The sequence below is a fragment of the Gavia stellata genome, chromosome 3 (assembly GCF_030936135.1).
Source record: "Gavia stellata isolate bGavSte3 chromosome 3, bGavSte3.hap2, whole genome shotgun sequence".
Lineage (NCBI taxonomy): Eukaryota > Metazoa > Chordata > Aves > Gaviiformes > Gaviidae > Gavia > Gavia stellata.
This window is the reverse complement of record NC_082596.1, coordinates 103,111,074-103,128,140: the sequence shown is the minus strand read 5'-3', so window position 1 is coordinate 103,128,140 and position 17,067 is coordinate 103,111,074. Positions and strand designations below refer to the sequence as shown.

At 41.4% G+C, this 17,067-nt stretch overlaps 1 protein-coding gene across 1 annotated transcript in view; it reads right to left on the bottom strand.

Moving 5' to 3' along the window:
* Nucleotides 1-2,634: 2,634 nt before the first annotated feature.
* The window catches only part of LOC104255676 (collagen alpha-1(XV) chain), a 160,915-nt gene continuing 146,482 nt past the window's right edge, over nucleotides 2,635-17,067 (bottom strand). Inside the window, exons 35-43 of the mRNA XM_059836098.1 lie at nucleotides 16,706-16,816; nucleotides 15,127-15,271; nucleotides 10,453-10,517; nucleotides 8,574-8,702; nucleotides 8,347-8,406; nucleotides 6,944-7,003; nucleotides 5,875-6,060; nucleotides 4,572-4,687; nucleotides 2,635-4,246 (exon numbers count right to left, since the gene is read on the bottom strand). Coding sequence (XP_059692081.1) covers nucleotides 4,030-4,246; nucleotides 4,572-4,687; nucleotides 5,875-6,060; nucleotides 6,944-7,003; nucleotides 8,347-8,406; nucleotides 8,574-8,702; nucleotides 10,453-10,517; nucleotides 15,127-15,271; nucleotides 16,706-16,816 — 1,089 coding nt within the window. The 3' untranslated portion in view covers nucleotides 2,635-4,029. The remainder of the gene's footprint in view (nucleotides 4,247-4,571; nucleotides 4,688-5,874; nucleotides 6,061-6,943; nucleotides 7,004-8,346; nucleotides 8,407-8,573; nucleotides 8,703-10,452; nucleotides 10,518-15,126; nucleotides 15,272-16,705; nucleotides 16,817-17,067) is intronic.

Here is a 17,067-nt window from a genome sequence, read left to right as displayed (position 1 = left end):
ATATGTGCGTGCCTGCATGCTCCTGCCCTTTCTCCCAATACGACTTCCACTCATTTTCCTAATCAGAATAAAAATTATATTCTTCCACACCAACTTTTAAACAATTTGGAAGGACGTGCTACAAATTCAGAAGAAAAAAAATAAAATCCCAACCCTTGCTATTTCAAGTCAAAAGATCATTTTAAAAAGCACTGCGTGATACCACAAGGTACTTTGGATGTTGTCAGTCAACTCAGACAGATGTTGTATTATTGATTTTGTGGAACTGCTCTCAAAATACTAAAGAGTTAACAATTTGCAAGTAGACATTTACCCCGCCGGCAGGAGTTATATTCTGGCTGCATAAAGCGGTGATGATAGCAGGTGGGGTTTTTTTTATATTTTTTTGGGGGGGTCTGCTGCAGTATTAGCACTTTTTAAAAAGAATGGTCCTTGAGGAGGTAAAACATACAATGAAAAAATGTTTTCATTTGTTACTGAGGAGTCTTAATTCCTTTCAATTATTAAAGAGCAAGTAAATCAGAACAAAAATGTCTTGACTTAAAGCATGTCTTTTGAAAATGACACAGTTAATGTCTCCTGTTGCTTTCTTTGGACTAAAGATAGTTGTCAAATTTAATATAAACCAGTAAAATGTTGCAGTAAAAAGTGATGTTTCCACTGAATAACTGTTTTCCGATTCTAATAAAGTCCAATCTGGAGTGGTATATTCAAAGTAAATTTTTAATTCATGTGCCAATTTACCTTCATAACGATAAATTCTTTTCACTTAGAAAGAATCTGTAGTAAGCATTCAGTTATGTATTCCTGCATTTTGCACCATCCCCAAAGTATCCACAGTAAATGAATTAATCTCTCCAGTAACAATTCAATAGTCCTTTTTCAAAGGGTTATTAACTTTTCCTAGACTTTACTGTTTTGTTCTGATCGTTTTTTCTTTTTTCTCATTTTTTTCTTTTTTCTTTTTTTCGTTTTCTTTTTTTTTTTCCCCTTTTTTACTTTTTTTTCTTTCAGGTTAAGCACGAGCTTAATTAAAATTAAATTGTAATTTTTTTTTAATGGAGAACTGATTTTTTTGCAGAAGTACAAACCCCACTGTGGATTCTTCTTGATTTAAAGGAAGCTTCTGTTGTTATAGCTTGCACCTACAATTCATATGAAGACAAATCTATCATCAGCTTGATTTCTAGAAAAACTCATGCCAATACCTGGAATGGATCTGCTGTATTTTATTCATCAACCAGCCCTGGAGTTCTGATGGTTTATAAGATTTTAATCTCCTCTGTATTTACAAACTTCTGCTTTTTAAAGTGCATCAAAGCTTCAGAATAAATGGATGTTTTTGACCAAAGCCTTCCTCTTAAAGAGGGGAGAATCTTCTTTGACTGATACTCTGATTTCATTCAGTCAGACTGCTACGTTGGTTTCTAGTGCGGTTACTCTTTTCGACATCGCTCTGGTGCTCGTTTTGGTGAGTCGTTTGCATCATACACAGTTCTTTACCTGATATAGTAAATGTTCTTCCTCAAGTGCGCCTGACCTTTGTGTTGGAATCATGCTGAAAAAAGTATTCTGCTTTGATAGGCAAAGCGAACTTAGTAAGTGCTGGGCTAATTTTTTCTCTGTCATATCCTCAATGAACATTACTGTTTCTCTTCAGTTATACTAGGGAGTATAAAGAGCCTCACCGGCTCGGGGTAAAATGACAAAAAGTGTTTTTTCCAAGGGAAACCTCATCTTTCTAACAGACCTCTCATGGCATTCTCTGGTAAGCCAGCTCCCTTGCTGGCCTGTGAGCACAGCATGTGAACTCAGCATCACAGCGGCCCAGACGCTGCATGGTTCATGCTCTGTCTGAAGTTGAAGGGTGTGCAACGAATTCCTGTAGCCTGCAGATTAATGTTGGAGGTGGGAAGCAACCATTGAGAGGTCTTTAACATCTCATTGATGGTGTTTAACCATTCCAGTCCCCTGCTAAGCTCTAGCAGCTATTCAGGACACAGAGAGGGGTTAGCCCCATGAAAGGATCGGCACAAACAGAATTCCAGATGCATTTTTGCTGGGCTCGACTGAAGCGCTAGTTCAGTATCGCCTAAAAACTGCATGGTTTTTTTAGTTTTCTCTCCTCCCCCTTCACACGGCTCTTCTGTGTGATTCCATCTCCCCCAACTCTCTTGTCACTGCAATTCTAGGCAAGGAAACGGCCAGCTCTCGGCTGCTGGCTCCAGCTGAGGAGTGGAAGAGCCAGAACTGACGGCGATGACTGGGTGATGACTGGCTGCAAGCACAAACCCCGCTGGCCATGACTCGGCCGAGCGGAGGGTCTGCCGACAAAGGATTAAAGGTAGGTGGTTCCTGCTGGAAGCGCGTAAAAGCATTTTATTTTCCCCCTTGCACCTTCCGTGACTCAGAGTGAAACCCTGCTGTACATATACAGCTCTTCCAACGGTGTGAACTGAAGGAATTCGGCATTTCTCAAGAGTGCTCAGCATTGTAGGGAAATGGACTATAAATGAGTGCAGAGAATTGTTACGTGTACATTTTAAATGTAATATGAGCTGGTTTTGCCTCATTACCTTGTTGTAGTAATGGAGTCATGACTTCCAAGAAAAAAAGAAGATATTGTTCAGCCGACCCTGGGAAATAAGCTTTTATAGTAAATTGGAAAAATAAAGTTGGATTTCACAATATTATGTTATATATCAGTTTAGAATACTAAGTGTGATTTGCTTTTTATCTTTTGAAGGTAGCTATCTAGTAATTGAATACTCTATTTGTCAGCAAATGAACATGTGTTTCCAACACAGACTCTAGATTAAATCTTAAAAAATGATAATGTAGAGCTTGATCTCCATAGTTAGTGCCTGATAAAATATAAGTAAATATGTTGTTTAAGGTATGCAGTAGACAAATATATAGGCAAAAGACTTCAGATATTATGGCGATACTGTTTGTGACGAATATTAGCATTTACTGATCATTCCTATCATTGCTGCTGTTATTTTATATTAACAATTCTTTAATTATGTGAATGCCAGAAGGGTAAATTCACAAAAAGGAAAATCACTTTACGTATAACTTAGTGGGGTAACAATGTCTAGAACCTATTTTAAAGAAACCATGACAGACATCTTTCATTCAGCAGTCTGCCACAACAGGAAATTACTTCCTCTAATACGCAATGCAATAAATAAAGGTCAGATGGTTCGTTTATCTGCATTTACTTTGCACAGTTCTACCAGTAAAACAGGATGTTTTCTATTAACGTTGCTCCAGGTTTCCTGGCAACAATAGCACCAAAATAAGGACCAGATTTTGTCTAGGTGAAATTCACTCCTCCTGCATAAAGCCCTATGCCTAGAATCTGCAAAGAAAAAAGCTGAAGTAAGATGTGGAAGCTGCTAAATTTATGTGTCAGCACCAGGCTGCGATCCGTACAAGCTTACGGGAGTTAGGTACTCAGCTTCCACTGAAATTCAAAGGAGGTGAGCACCTTTGTTCTTAAAGCTTTTGTGGAAATTCCAGCCCTGTAAGATGTAACAGCCTCCCATTATTTGCTCAGGGACAGTACGTACATATACGTATATATGAATAGTGCCTTGGGTATTCAAAATCTATGCAAGTGAAAAGAAGAGCACAGAGCATGCAGCTTCTCAGCGGTGAAGAAGCAGCAGCCTGTGAGCCATACTGCTTATGAGACGGGCTACTGGATCTTCCTCATAGACCGCTCTTTACTCATGCCCTTACATGATCTTCAGCTCAGCCGGAAGGACAAGGGGCTGTGAGTTAATTGTTGGCAGACTTTGAACGGTGTGGGGTTCAAGTGGAAGGAAGGGCTTTAAGTCAGCCGCATGTGCACTGGATGTTCCACCTAACGGGAATGCGGTTTGTGTTGAGGTATGTTTTCTTTGGCTATTTTTTCCTTAAATGTGCAATTACAAAAAATAAAATATTTACATCATTGCAATGAAATTTCAGTGTCAGCTTTTTCTGTCATAAAATGGAAAATTCCTACGTGCAACAGGTGAATTATTTTCCTTGGGCATCAGATACAAAACTGTTTTCGATACAGAGAACAATAAACCGATTACTACAGCTATATACTTTCTGATCAAGAAGTTTCCCCGTCTTCAGCGGTGATGCTTGTCCCATAGCTCCCACATCAGCTGTGTGCCAAGCTTCACAGTAGTTGCTAACCAGTCGGATCCCATTTGCCGTTGAACCATGCCATATTACTTTTTGAGGCCTGAAAGGTAATGTTAAGAAGTTATTTCCTGAAAAAAGTCTCTTTTTTGCTTTATTCAACTGCACACCTACATGTATGGTGACCTGTATTTCTCCTTTCCTTCTGCTTGAAGCAAACGGTGGGTAGGGAAAGATGAAGATAGAAAGGAGAGGAAGAAAAGGAGAACACAAGCTGATATCCTGTTCGTAGGCTATCGGAAATGGAAAAGAAAGATGTCATAAGGAAGGGGAGAAATTTTATTTCTAGTAGCCCAAGATATTGCTACTTGTACTATCTGGTAAAAATAAATGTCATGTAAAACTTATAAATGGTAATGTAGACTCACCAAGATGGGTCGGTCATGACGTTCCTCCCATCAAAGGAGTATATTGGAACATGAACGTTGAATTGTCCACCGTTTCCATTAAATATAGATTCCCAGTTATTGAAAAGTATTTCTCCCTGTTAAAATTTCAAAGCCACTTTTACAAACAAAACATAACCAAAATCCACGTCATACCTGACTTTTAGAGACTTATCTATGCATCTGAAATCTTATCTGCATTAAGAACGCTTATGATTCCAGCTTTCACATAACTTTTTGCATGATGCTCCTGAACAGACTTGCCTCATCTACCGCCTTTATGCCAACAGCTCTGATCCATTCCTTTGCCTCACAGTTGCATCTCTGTTCTATTGTCACACCAGATATTCAGCTCATCTCCATTTCCACTGTCCTTTTCCTCTAACTAAGGGGTTGTTTGAAAAATTGCTTGTAACTACCGTAGCTATAGAGAAAATACAGAGGTAATTTATATTGGAACTTCCGTTGAGGTCACAATTTTGTGAAAGGCGTTGCAAATGTTCAGGGCAAAAGCTTTGCATCGGGCTACCTCTCAAACTGCCTTTGAGTTTTTCCAGTCAAAGTTGAAACAATATTGTCTTTACAAATTTGTCTCCAAGGCTCTGTATTCGCATGCACTTCAGCGTAGCATCCGCTCAGCATGTTCCAAGCATCACGTGTTATTCCTGTAGGTTCCTTTGGCCGTTTGTTCTGGGAGCCAGCCAATGCTCCAGAGACGTAGTTTGTTTTCCTCAGTTTTAGAGTGTGTCTGTTTATGTGAGACCACAAAATGACTCATGCTCCAGACTCTCGGTTTCGTTGGGGTAAATCCAGCATCACTCCTAAGCACAGAATTTCCCTTTGTCTTCAGAAATGAGACAAATAGGCATTTTAGCCTAATACACTCTGTGATCATCCTAGAAGGTAGAACATAATAGCTAGCTTCGAGAAATGAGGATGCGCTTTCCCTGCTGATATAAAACACACCCAGAAAGCCAATCATCATACTGTTGCTTTGTCAGCAATCCGCTCAAAGCAGGTTGTTCTCATAGCTTGATTCCTACCGTTAACCTTAGGATATTGAAAAAAGCAACCCTTGAAAGTGCAAAGGAAGTGTGAGACAGTCTGTAACTTTCTACTTTTTCACTACTTTTTTGTTTCTTGAACCCAACTCCAAAATATATAGCAAAGCTGCTTCTTTATAAAATGTGGTTTGAGTTGACACTTTCTGCTTTTGCCATTTTCCAAGATTTTGGGGCACCTACAGCCTCTCCTAATATAACAAGTACTAAGCACTCATTTTTACCTTAAGATTGACTATTGGTAAATGGTATCGGTCTGTTTTTCTGACAACTGTGGCCAAATCTTGCAAATGTGATGAGAGGAAGGCTCTATAGGTAGACGTCAAACCTGCTAGTTGGGCCTGTTGAAAACACTGAAAATCTGCTCTCATGTCACCCGAAAATGGCAAGTTTAAAGCCACCAGATGCAGCTGGAGAAAAAAAAGAAGAAAAGCCACCGTTTTTTTTAATGTTTATAACACTAGGAAAACATATATTGGAAACAAACTAGACCCTCCTCCTGCCAGCACAAGAACTAGGTATGAAAATTATTTGCTACCATAACATTACATTTCTTAGAGCTATTGGACCTAGAGCAGAAATACCTATTTATCTTTGAACATTAAGGAAACCATGAAGATTATATACTCCTAAAAATAAAATTCTTTTAAAAGCAGCTAATATTTTTTAAGCTGAAGTCTTGGAGTTATCACACAAACAAAATCCCAAATCCTACAAGCAAGGAAATAAGTAGTAAGAAGTGATTATATACCGTTTAAAAATTCACTGTTATCAAATACAAGAAGGAGCATGCTTAAGTCAAACGGTACAGATGCAAGAACTAATCCACATTTTTTGGTTTTTGGGTTTTATTAGATATCAGTTACCTTGCTTTCTCTTTCTTAATATTATAAAGTATTTTAAATGAAGGCTTAAATCCTAAAGTGTCTATCTAAAACAAGCAGCGCCATGAAGATGAATATTTTAGTGATTTAATTGTTACGCAATTATTAACTTAAAAATTACTGTGTGTTGTAGGTACAATCACTAAGTGAAGAGGTATTCCTAACTCAGGATCAGGATTCCTTTTTTTTTCTTTGAGATGGGAAAGGGGCTAGGATGATGAAAATAGATCTGGAGGAAAAAATTTAAAATTGTCTCTGAGATGTCTAAACCAGTTGAAGAAGTGCATTTGTAAATTTCTAAAGTAAAATCTGTGAATTTGAAGAGTAAATACCACAAATCTCCCTCAAGATGCAAACCGTTGTGTTTCAAACCACAGTTACGCGGTTGCAGTACAGGTCTCATACTTACTGCTGGTTTTCCGTCGTTCATATTTGATATTGGGCTCAGTGCTGGAGGAGACTGAAATCCCTGTTAACACATGCAAACAGATATGTTAAACATGTTACTCCGATCAGAATTTTAGACGCTCAATAATTTTCTAAATAAAGCAAACATTGAACACTGGAGAATCTGAAACTGTCCTACCTCTGAAAAATAAACCCAAACCGTGTAGCCAGAATACTTTATCTACGTGTCATCAATTTGGTGTGTCCCATAAACATGTGTTTGAAAGCTGTCCTGGCCAGAGTTGCTTTGCTAGGCACGACTGTACCCATTCCACAGTGCTCTGCCAGAGCTGGTGTCAGTGCCGGCTCGCGCCCGGCGTCCTGCACGGAAGCAGCCTGCTCTTGGCAGGAGCAGAAGATCAGTTCAGGACAATTAAAACTGAAAGGGTAAGGAGGGTGTGGAAACCAAAAATGTAGTGGGTGGGAATATTTCTCAAGGCCTCGGTAATTCCGTCTCCTAAGCAATTGGCATGTAGAGACCAGAATGTCGATGATCCTCAGAGCTGTTTCAGGAACAGCCAAGTTTTCTTCTCGAGTTATGGTAAGTATGAGTAAGAAGCCGCTGACTGTATCAGTTGGGAAACTCATGTGGTGTCAGCTGGAGGCTGCAGACAGTTTCATGAGGTCTAGACATTTTCCCAGTGTGCTAAGTGCACTTCTCTCTGACCTACTCTAGCTTTTTTTATTTCTTTCTGGACATCTTCTTTCTTGCTGCTCTTTCCTAGCACTCTCTTACCCTTTCATAATCTCAGCAGTCAGATCAATTACCCTGTCATCAACGAGACTGTTCTCTATCCCCTTCACCACTTCTTGGTTTCCCTCCTCCTGCGATTTTTTGGGCCAGACAGCAAGTTCACATGCAGGTTGGTACAATAACTTGCAGAATGGGGTCAGGTACAAACTAAGAGTTGAGGCTTTAGAACAGACCCTCAGCATGCTGTGGGATAAGCCACATGCAGGTGATGATGATGTACCCTAAATACAGGACTATAATCTTTTAAAACTGTCTTTTCAGAAACACTTTTCTGAGTTTCTTTGAAAGGGACCAGGGCTTGGTATGACTGACTTGAGTGTTACGAAACAGAATCCTGTGGGTTTTTTTGTAGGCAGCCTGCTTTGTTCTGCTTTTTGTAGATGCTGCTTTGTCTCTGTAGTGTTTGGAGTCTCAGAAGATAATGGAAACAGATGACTAGCCAGTGTGAACCAATTTGCAAGCTTATGTAGTGGTAGGATGCTTATTTTGAACTGACAAGTCTCAGTGGAAAATCGTGTTGTGCAGGGATCTGCCTGCAACTTCTGCCAAGTGTATCGCCTGTTTTTGCACATTTAGACTCAGTTTTTCACATGCCAATATTTTGTACTTACATGGCTTGATAGGGCTGGAGGAGGAAGGCTGTCAGCAGGGATAGGAATTATCTCACCAAGCTGAGAGAACCCAAAAGGAAAAGCAAACAAAAACGTATCACTAGGAGCTTCTGAACTAAAAAAAGGAATCTTTGCACCCATACTTCTCCACCCCAGTAAAAAATATCTGCAACAACTCCTTTTTGAGTAAGGGAGTTGAAAGGGATTAGGACGTAGTGCAATAGTACCTGCAATTTTCTCCATCCATTTCGAACACGGATAAAAACCTCACTGGTTTCACTCAGATAGATTAGCGTACCTTCTGATACCAAATGAACTTTTTCCAACATACCCTCAATGTTTTGGAATGTTGTAACCTGTCAAGTAGGAAAATGAAACATGTTTCATCAGACACACAAAACATTTTGCAAATTAAATTGTTAAATTGAAGTCGCATGTGAACACATAAATGTCAAGGCTTCTTCCACAGGAAATGCTCACAAAGTCAGTTTTCCGTCATTTCATACAAAAAGCTTCAGTAACATAAACATCCTGCTACTCTGGCATACCAGAATCATCATCCCGTGGATTGTAGTAGAACTGCACCAATAGTTAATTTTGCACAGCGTGAAGATCATTGCCTCTCTGCAGTTTAGCATACTAGATCAAAATGGCAGAGTTTAGAAGAGATTTGATAAGGCTTATAATTATCACACACAATTCTAGATACACTTGCTTCTGTTCTATTTTTCTTAGTGTTGTTGTGATCTCTTTTCTTTAAGGGTGTTTTCTTCCATCCCTTTTGTTATGTTTCCGGATGTTGCTAGTTTACACAGCAAGTATTTTTCAATTTCTTTTTTATAGATCATCAGGAGGCTTAAACTGATACCTGTCGGATATGGACATTGCACCTATTACCTCTGTCGTCGTCACCTGAAGATAAGAACACAGTCCTCTCTAAGATGGGTTGCTTCTACAATCTGTTTGATGATTGCAGGCAGGCTAAAATCAGGGGCAAGTTTCTTGAGAGTGTAATTTCTTGACACTTGAGTGTCATTTCTTTCTCATTTCTTCAGTGTCACAAGGCATATTAATGCTTTATGAATCATGCAGACCCTACTAGTGATTTGCATGTTGGTTTTGAACTAAGTGGGCTTGGATCTCCTATCTAAGACAGTAGCTCCCAGTCGGTAACTACAGTCCTCTACTTCGGGGCACCAGTTGTTGAACACCCGTTTCTCCCCGATCTCTAATCATTGTCAGGCCCTGCATTTCTATGAGAAAAGGCAGTTAGCAGAGGTATGACACTGTGGTGGGAAGGCATTAAGAAACTTCCACACAGAGTCTGGTTAGTTCATTTGATATGATGTAGTTGATGTGAAAGTCTGCTTATTTCTTAGTGCGCTCTCAAATGATTGCCAAAGATATCCAGCGAATTTGCTTTTCTATCATAATGTGAGAATGTGGAAAAGGAAAAAATTGCAATGAACCCCCTCCACTAGCTTGAATAAATTTTTTTCAGAAACTACAAATATTTAATTTAGACATTAACAAGACAGGAGGCTTAGCTGTCATTTTTACTGCATGGATATCTGGAATACACTTCTGATTTGATTCATGCAGTAAGAACAGGAAACAATTGAATTTATATGTATTCTCTGGCAGAACAATTTTTAGATTTGCTAGGGAAATCTATAGTTTTCTTCTTAGAATCAAATGACATATATTACTGGGGTTTAATCCAGTAATGTAAAGTGTTTTTTTCATGGAAACTGGGCATGCAGTAGTTATTCTAGCATCTCAGCATGTTAAGTTGCCACACTCTTTCAGAGATATTGCTTTGAACATGAACTATGCACCTTCCCATTACTTTAGCATGCCATCAATCTTTGCATTTGTTTCAACAGGCTGTTACTAGCAAGGCAATGAACAGACTTCTCCTCTCGTCACCTTTCCCAGCTATATGGATTCCCTGCTGAAAGATTATGAGGTTCAGAAAACCAGAAAACATTCCAATAAATAAAAAACACAGGACGGAGCTTTCCATCCTCTGTCAGTGCGACCAATGACCACCAAAAGGTTCCAAGCAAGGTTTCAATGGCAACCTTCCTCATTTTGCTGTCTTACCAGATTCCTGGTTGCAGGTGATCCCGGCTCTCCAGGAGGACCTGGTGGTCCAGGCATTGCGACTGCTAAAATAAAACAAGCATACAATACATGTTGAAGGTCATCTTTTTTGAGAGAGAAGGTGAGTGACATAAAGCAAGGACTTGGTGGTGGTATATAGGAGTAGTGGGAGATTTAAATAGCCAAGTTCTGAGTAGCTGTGTTCAAGCCAACTACAGAAAATGCATTCTAAGGATTTTTTTGAAAGCAATGGTGAAACTTAAGTCTTTTCTCTGTTATTTGGGAGGTTAAGGTCAACAGATTGCAATCTGTTGTAGATACTCTGCAAATGAAGAACCAGATCCACTTAAACTGACCAGAATGCTCTTCTGCTAGCTGCTAACAACATGCATATGGAAGAGGAAGAACTTTTAGCTCCTGACCACATAGGCTTTGAGGGAGTCATTATAACTTTTGCTCTAAAAGTAAACAAAAATGCACTATTCCTTAGATAAAAAATTCACAAGCGTAAGCTCAGCTTATGTTTTGAAGCAACAAAGATTTCTCCAGTGGTATGAACTTGAACTTCTAAGACTGCAGTGCACAATGTCTAGTACCTAGTACCTGTCTCTACTCCAAAACTGAATTTCTTCACCTTGATCTGAAAGTCCCTGTTTTCTGGAGTAAAAACTCTGTTCTTTTAAAAGGAAGGAAAGAAGGAAAGATATGGAAGACTGAAAGCAAGCATCTCGTGCAAATGCATATGACAACGGAACTTTGAAGCTGTTTAGAAGAAAGAGCTTCTACACATGGACCCTGCTGAGCATCATGGTGTGTCCCAGCAGGGCTCCGCAGTTGAGATCTGGGCAGATTTCGTATTAACCATAAGTAGAAACTCCTTCTGTAGAGGAAAAGAGAGACGCAAAGTGGGGACAACAAAACAGGTCCAGGGGTATCCAGGAGAGTACACTAGTATTCTGCTGGGAGGGAATATAAAAGGCTCAGTAAAAAATGTGATTAGGAACAGAAAGGCATGAGGAGAGCTAGTATGACATGGAAGAAAGACATCTGAGAGTTGGTGGATAGTTGTGAAACTACCTGAGCATGGGGAAGTCTAGCATGTCCTAGCATGCTGGTGAATCTGGAGTATGAAACGCACACAAAGAACTGCAAAGTTCAGCTCCTCACCACTCCCCTGTTCCTACCTTGCTGGGCACTTGAAAACGGTGTTCAGCTGCTCTTAGCTACGCAAATAGTGCTATAATCCCAAATATGGGCAGAATTGCTCTTCAAAAGTAAAGGAGAAATGGAGGAAGGTAGGAATAGTCTCTTAAACCACCCTTTAGAGAAATCTTGGTGAGCACATCTGGTAGCCCTCCCCATAATAACCAAAGTCCACTCATCGACAGGTTACTGCATACAGCAAATAAACAGACTGAAGGAGAGTAACAGAAGATAAGCTGAAAAGCTAAAGGAGCGGGCCTTCTGCCTTCATAATTTTCAAAGGAATCAGGATCACGGTGCTCTTCAGTGAAAGTGGAGCTATGGATTCCCCTCCACCCCCACAAATACATTCAGTGAAGAAGAATTATTGACTATTTTCTCTTTTATTGTACCTTTCCACTCTGAAGTAGTTTGAGAGTTTGAATAAAGGATTGTAAGATACATTTTTAAAATATTGTTTGAACCATTGAAGAGTCAGCAAAGGCTAACCCTGAGAGCACTGCTGCATTCCAGAGCTTGCTTTTTACTGATCTGTAACTCTGGAATTAGGAGGCTGCAGTTATGCACCAATAAAGCAAGTTCTAGTGTTCAAAAATGTTTGGTTTTGTGAAACCCGGAGGAGCCTTGAAATCACCTTTTATGAACTGAAGAATCTATGCTCTGAAGCATTTATAAGATCCTCCAGAGCAGTTCCTTCACGTCACTGGCAAGGGAAAGGGGTTCAGTTCTCAGAAGTGTTGAGAGCTATTTATCTGCAGATAAGCCATTCCTCTTTCCCCGTATTATGGTATGTGAGCCCCATGTTACAGTAAATAAGAGCTTTAACAGTGATAACTGTATCTTGAAGATAGGAAATAAACAAACATCTGTGTTCATAACATTTAGTAAAATGGACATCCATCAGTGTGCTGCCTAAAGAAGCTTCTTACAAAGCAAAGGGGAAAATGTGCAGGAGGATGATGAAGACTAATGGCAGAGAGGATAAGCGAAAGTATGGGGATGGAGTACTAATAATAATTTGTTTTGTCTGGCTGGGTCTCTTAGCTAATATTCAGAAGTGCTTAATAGAAATTACACAGGAAAAGGCCTGAAGGCCTTTATGGACTTTATGTAGGCTGAGGATCTGTCCATATTAGGATAATCACAGGCTAATTCAGGTACAGGCCTATGTTCCAACATTGAACATATTAAGGATTTCTTCTTTCTCAAATATTCTTCAGAGGATGAACACTTCTGATAGACACCCAATTAATAATATTTGCTGGATGATGGATTGGAAGTCTCACCTTGTCCCTGGGCTGCTGTATAAACCAGTCTGACCAGGTTCAAGAAATACCGGGAGAGAACAAATTGGAGATAGAAAGGTCTGCTCCCCAAACTAGCACACTGGAGGCACAGGTCTTGCAGGGAAACAGACTGATCGTTAGTTCTCAGAAATGAGAAGGGCAGACCTGCTAGACCTGCCCAAACTTTAGGCAGGACAGATCTGCATTATAGCCTCTCTATTCGGTTAACGATTCCCCTTCTGTTAGTACATCATCTTCAGCTGAGATTAAGGAATGCTTTGCTCTGGTTTTACCTGGCTGGATTCTTGTGCTGATCACAGTTCCCAGAGGGAAGAATCAGAGTCTCTCGCTCAGGCAGACCTGTTGAGTAATGTCAGAGGAGCCCAGGACCCCATCCACCAGAACCTAGTCTAAGGGCTGGACATGAACAGTATGAGGCTTGTCACTAGCAGACCTGTGACCCAAGAGGAGTCAAAAGCACAAATATCTTGAACTGTGACACTTGGTTTATAGCCAGGTATTCCCTTTGATGCAAGTTTGACATAATCCACCTGAAGTTGCAGTACCACCTTGTTTGCAAAGTTCCTCCCCTGATGTGACTATTTGTGGCACATTTTACTCCTTTTCTAATCCAATAAGATGAAAATCATTAAAGGTACAGTAACCAACCCTCCAAAAGTTTTGTTTCTATTCAGCCTTTCCATAACAAGTAGTTTTTAGAAGCAGTTCTCCAGCAGTTTCATTCTAGACCTAAACTTTACTGTGGGTACTGCCTTTATATGAGGGAATCACAGAATCATTTGGGTTGGAAAAGACCCTTAAGATCATCAAGTCCAACTGTTAACCTAACACTGCTAAGTCCACCACTAAACCATGTCCCTCCAGGGATCGTGACTCAACCACCTACTGGGGCCTGTTCCAGTGTCTGACAACCCTTTCAGTGAAGAAATTATTCCTAATATCCAACCCAAACCTCCCCTGGTGCAACTTGAGGCCATTTCCTCTTGTCCTGTCGCTTGTCACTTGGGAGAAGGGACCAACACCCACCTCACCACAACCCCCTTTCAGGTAGTTGTAGAGAGCGATGAGGTCTCCCCTCAGCCTCCTCTTCTCCAGACTGAACAACCCCAGCTCCCTCAGCCGCTCCTCACAAGACTTGTGCTCCAGACCCCTCACCAGCTTCAGTCGCCCTTCTCTGGACACGCTCCAGCACCTCAATGTCCTTCTTGGAGTGAGGGGCCCAAAACTGAACACAGCATTCGAGGTGCGGCCTCACCAGCGCCGAGTACAGGGGCACGATCCCCTCCCTACTCCTGCTGGCCACACCATTTCTGATACAGGCCAGGATGCCGTTGGCCTTCTTGGCCACCTGGGCACACTGCTGGCTCATATTCAGTCGGCTGTCTATCGACACCTCCAGGTCCTTTTCCGCTGGGCAGCTTTCCAGCCACTCATCCCCAAGCCTGGAGCGTTGCCTGGGGTTGTTGTGACCCAAGTGCAGGACCCGGCACTTGGCCTTGTTGAACCGCATACAGTTGGCCTGGGCCCATCCATCCAGCCTGTCCAGATCCCTCTGCAGAGCCTTCCTGCCCTCCAGCAGATCAACACTCGTGCCCAACTTGGTGTCGTCTGCAAACTTACTGAGGGATCACTCAATCCCTCGTCCAGATCATTGATAAAAATATTAAACAAGATCAGCCCGAGTACTGAGCCCTGGGGAACACCACTTGTGACCGGCCACCAAGTGGATTTAAGTCCATTCACCACAAGAAGAGCATCTTGGCCCACATTAACATCTTCTCAAGTTTAGCCAATGGCTCAATTTGATAGATTTTGCAAAGCTCTCAAGGCAGCCTGCCTCCGTTACGTGGCCTGCCTCCGTTACGTGGCCTTCCTCCCAGCCATAGCCACAGGAAGATTTTTCATGCAACAGTGCTCCCATGGCACCACTCAGTGAAAAACATTTGCAGAGAAATTGTCCCTTTTGTGCTCCCAGTTCCAACTAACCCCGCAGGAGAAACAGGTGGAGGGCAGGAGGAGAGAGCGGAGCAACCTGACTCAGGTGTGCTGAGTGGGTGGGCAGATGGAAGAACAGGTATGTAAGGGAAGTGGCGGAGTGTGGGGGGTGTGGGCGCATGCCTACGCACTTGCATATACAGTGAAAAGCAAAATCACACCCTCTCACCTGAGCCATATATTGCAGGGGGTCCCGGTGGGCCTGGTGGGCCAGGTGGGCCAGGAGGTCCAATTTTTCCATAACCTGGTAAGCCAGGGAGGCCAGGTAACCCTGGAGGTCCTCTGGGTCCGACAACGGAATCCCCTTTTGGTCCCTATCAGTGATAAAAAGTATTTCTTTGAATGTATTGGTTTCATTGCTGCAGGGTCTTCATCTCTGGTGGCAACATTTTCTGAAGGCCTGCCACCACACCACTGTTTAGACATGAGTCTGTACATAATTTTCTTCAAGAAGGCATGGATATTAATGGAAAATGAAAAATTTGACCATATACTAAATAAAATTCTGGAATTTAAGTTTCAGAAAGCTTTCTGGAAGTTCTCACGCCTATTCCTGAGTAGCTGATATCTGCAAAACTCTCGACAATACTCTCTAAGTCCTGGATCTCAACTCAGCTTACGCTGAGACTATTGGCTTTGATGTGCTTGTAAGATAAGATAGAGTTTGTCTGAAGGTACATGGTGGAAAGCTTTAAGGTAACGTGTGTCTATGCAGGGTGTATGTCCCATGACGAATGTTGTCTTCCCCCTTGTGTGATCAAATGTCATCTCATGTCCCTCAAGCTCTCCAGCTGCCTGTCTTCCAGACTAAAAAAGCTCCAACTCTCTACGTTTCCAGTTCAGCAGCGTCTCCTCAGCCTGAACAAGGAGGGCTGGCGCTCCCTGTGCTCAAACTGGCCTGCATACATGGAACAGTTTTTGCACCCTGGACTAGGAGAGCTCAGTCTCTGACGGATCTCAGCTGTGCCATCCAAATCCTTCTTGCCAGTGGAACAGTTTCTAAGCAGGGAGATGGTTCTCAGCAATGTGGACTAGCGCCAGGGGGGATTTTTGGAGGTGGGCTTGCTAACCCAACACTTCGCCCTCAGCTGTGACCCACTCATTCATGCTCCTTGGCACAGAACATGACAACAGAGTAATGCAATGCACACAGTTGTTGCCAAGTCCCAAGGATAAACTCGTTGCCAAAGAATTAGTGCATTGATTCCAAAGCAGCTGTGGTGGCAATTCCCAGAAGATAAAAACAACTAGGTAGAGATTAGGCAGTGGCTGAATTTTATAGGAATGATCCAGATGGGTACACACTGGACTTTCCATTCATGTTTTTGGATTACTGGAATAGAAAATAAGATTAATTATTTAGATGGCCAATAATTTTCAAGTCGGCCTCTGTCTAACTTTATATAGCCTATTTTGGCCTTTATGGGGATATAAGTAGTAGTGTCACAAGTTACATATACTGCCTTGATTTGTAATGCTATTAATAGCACGAATCCACATACTGATGTAGTTGTATTAGACAGCTGAGCCATAACATTACATCAGTTTTTCATAGCAAATTGATTCTATGCACAACAGCAAAGTGTCTGTGTTTACGCCTAATGCAACTCTCTCGTATTCACCTAATGGTTAGCACATGAGTTCTATAGTTCTTAGCATCATCTTGATGTTTGTCTCATTTTAGTGCCTTCTAAATTAAAATGATGGGTACCCACAAATATTCCTATTCTACAACTTGTGTGACTTACAGCTAATCCTGGTCTTCCAGGCGGCCCAGGAGGTCCTGTCAGAAAAAAACCTCCATTTGGTTCTCCTTTTTCTCCTTTTACACCAGTGTTTCCGTTGTCTCCTTTTTCACCCTTTAAAGAGAATATAAGTTAAACCATTGAGCTGAATTGAGATCAGAACTCTGTGGACTGATCTTTTGAAGTTACATGAAATCTCTGAGCTTAATAAAGAAAAGCATCTGCTTAAAATCCTTTTGACATCTCTTCCTTCTTCAGTGATATGGAGTGAAAAGGAATGCTTTCTCTATCAAGGTGGTGGGGGCTAGGGGAGGGCTAGGGGAGCTGGGGTTAGGTGAAGGCAGAGAAAATGCCTCTATTGCTGT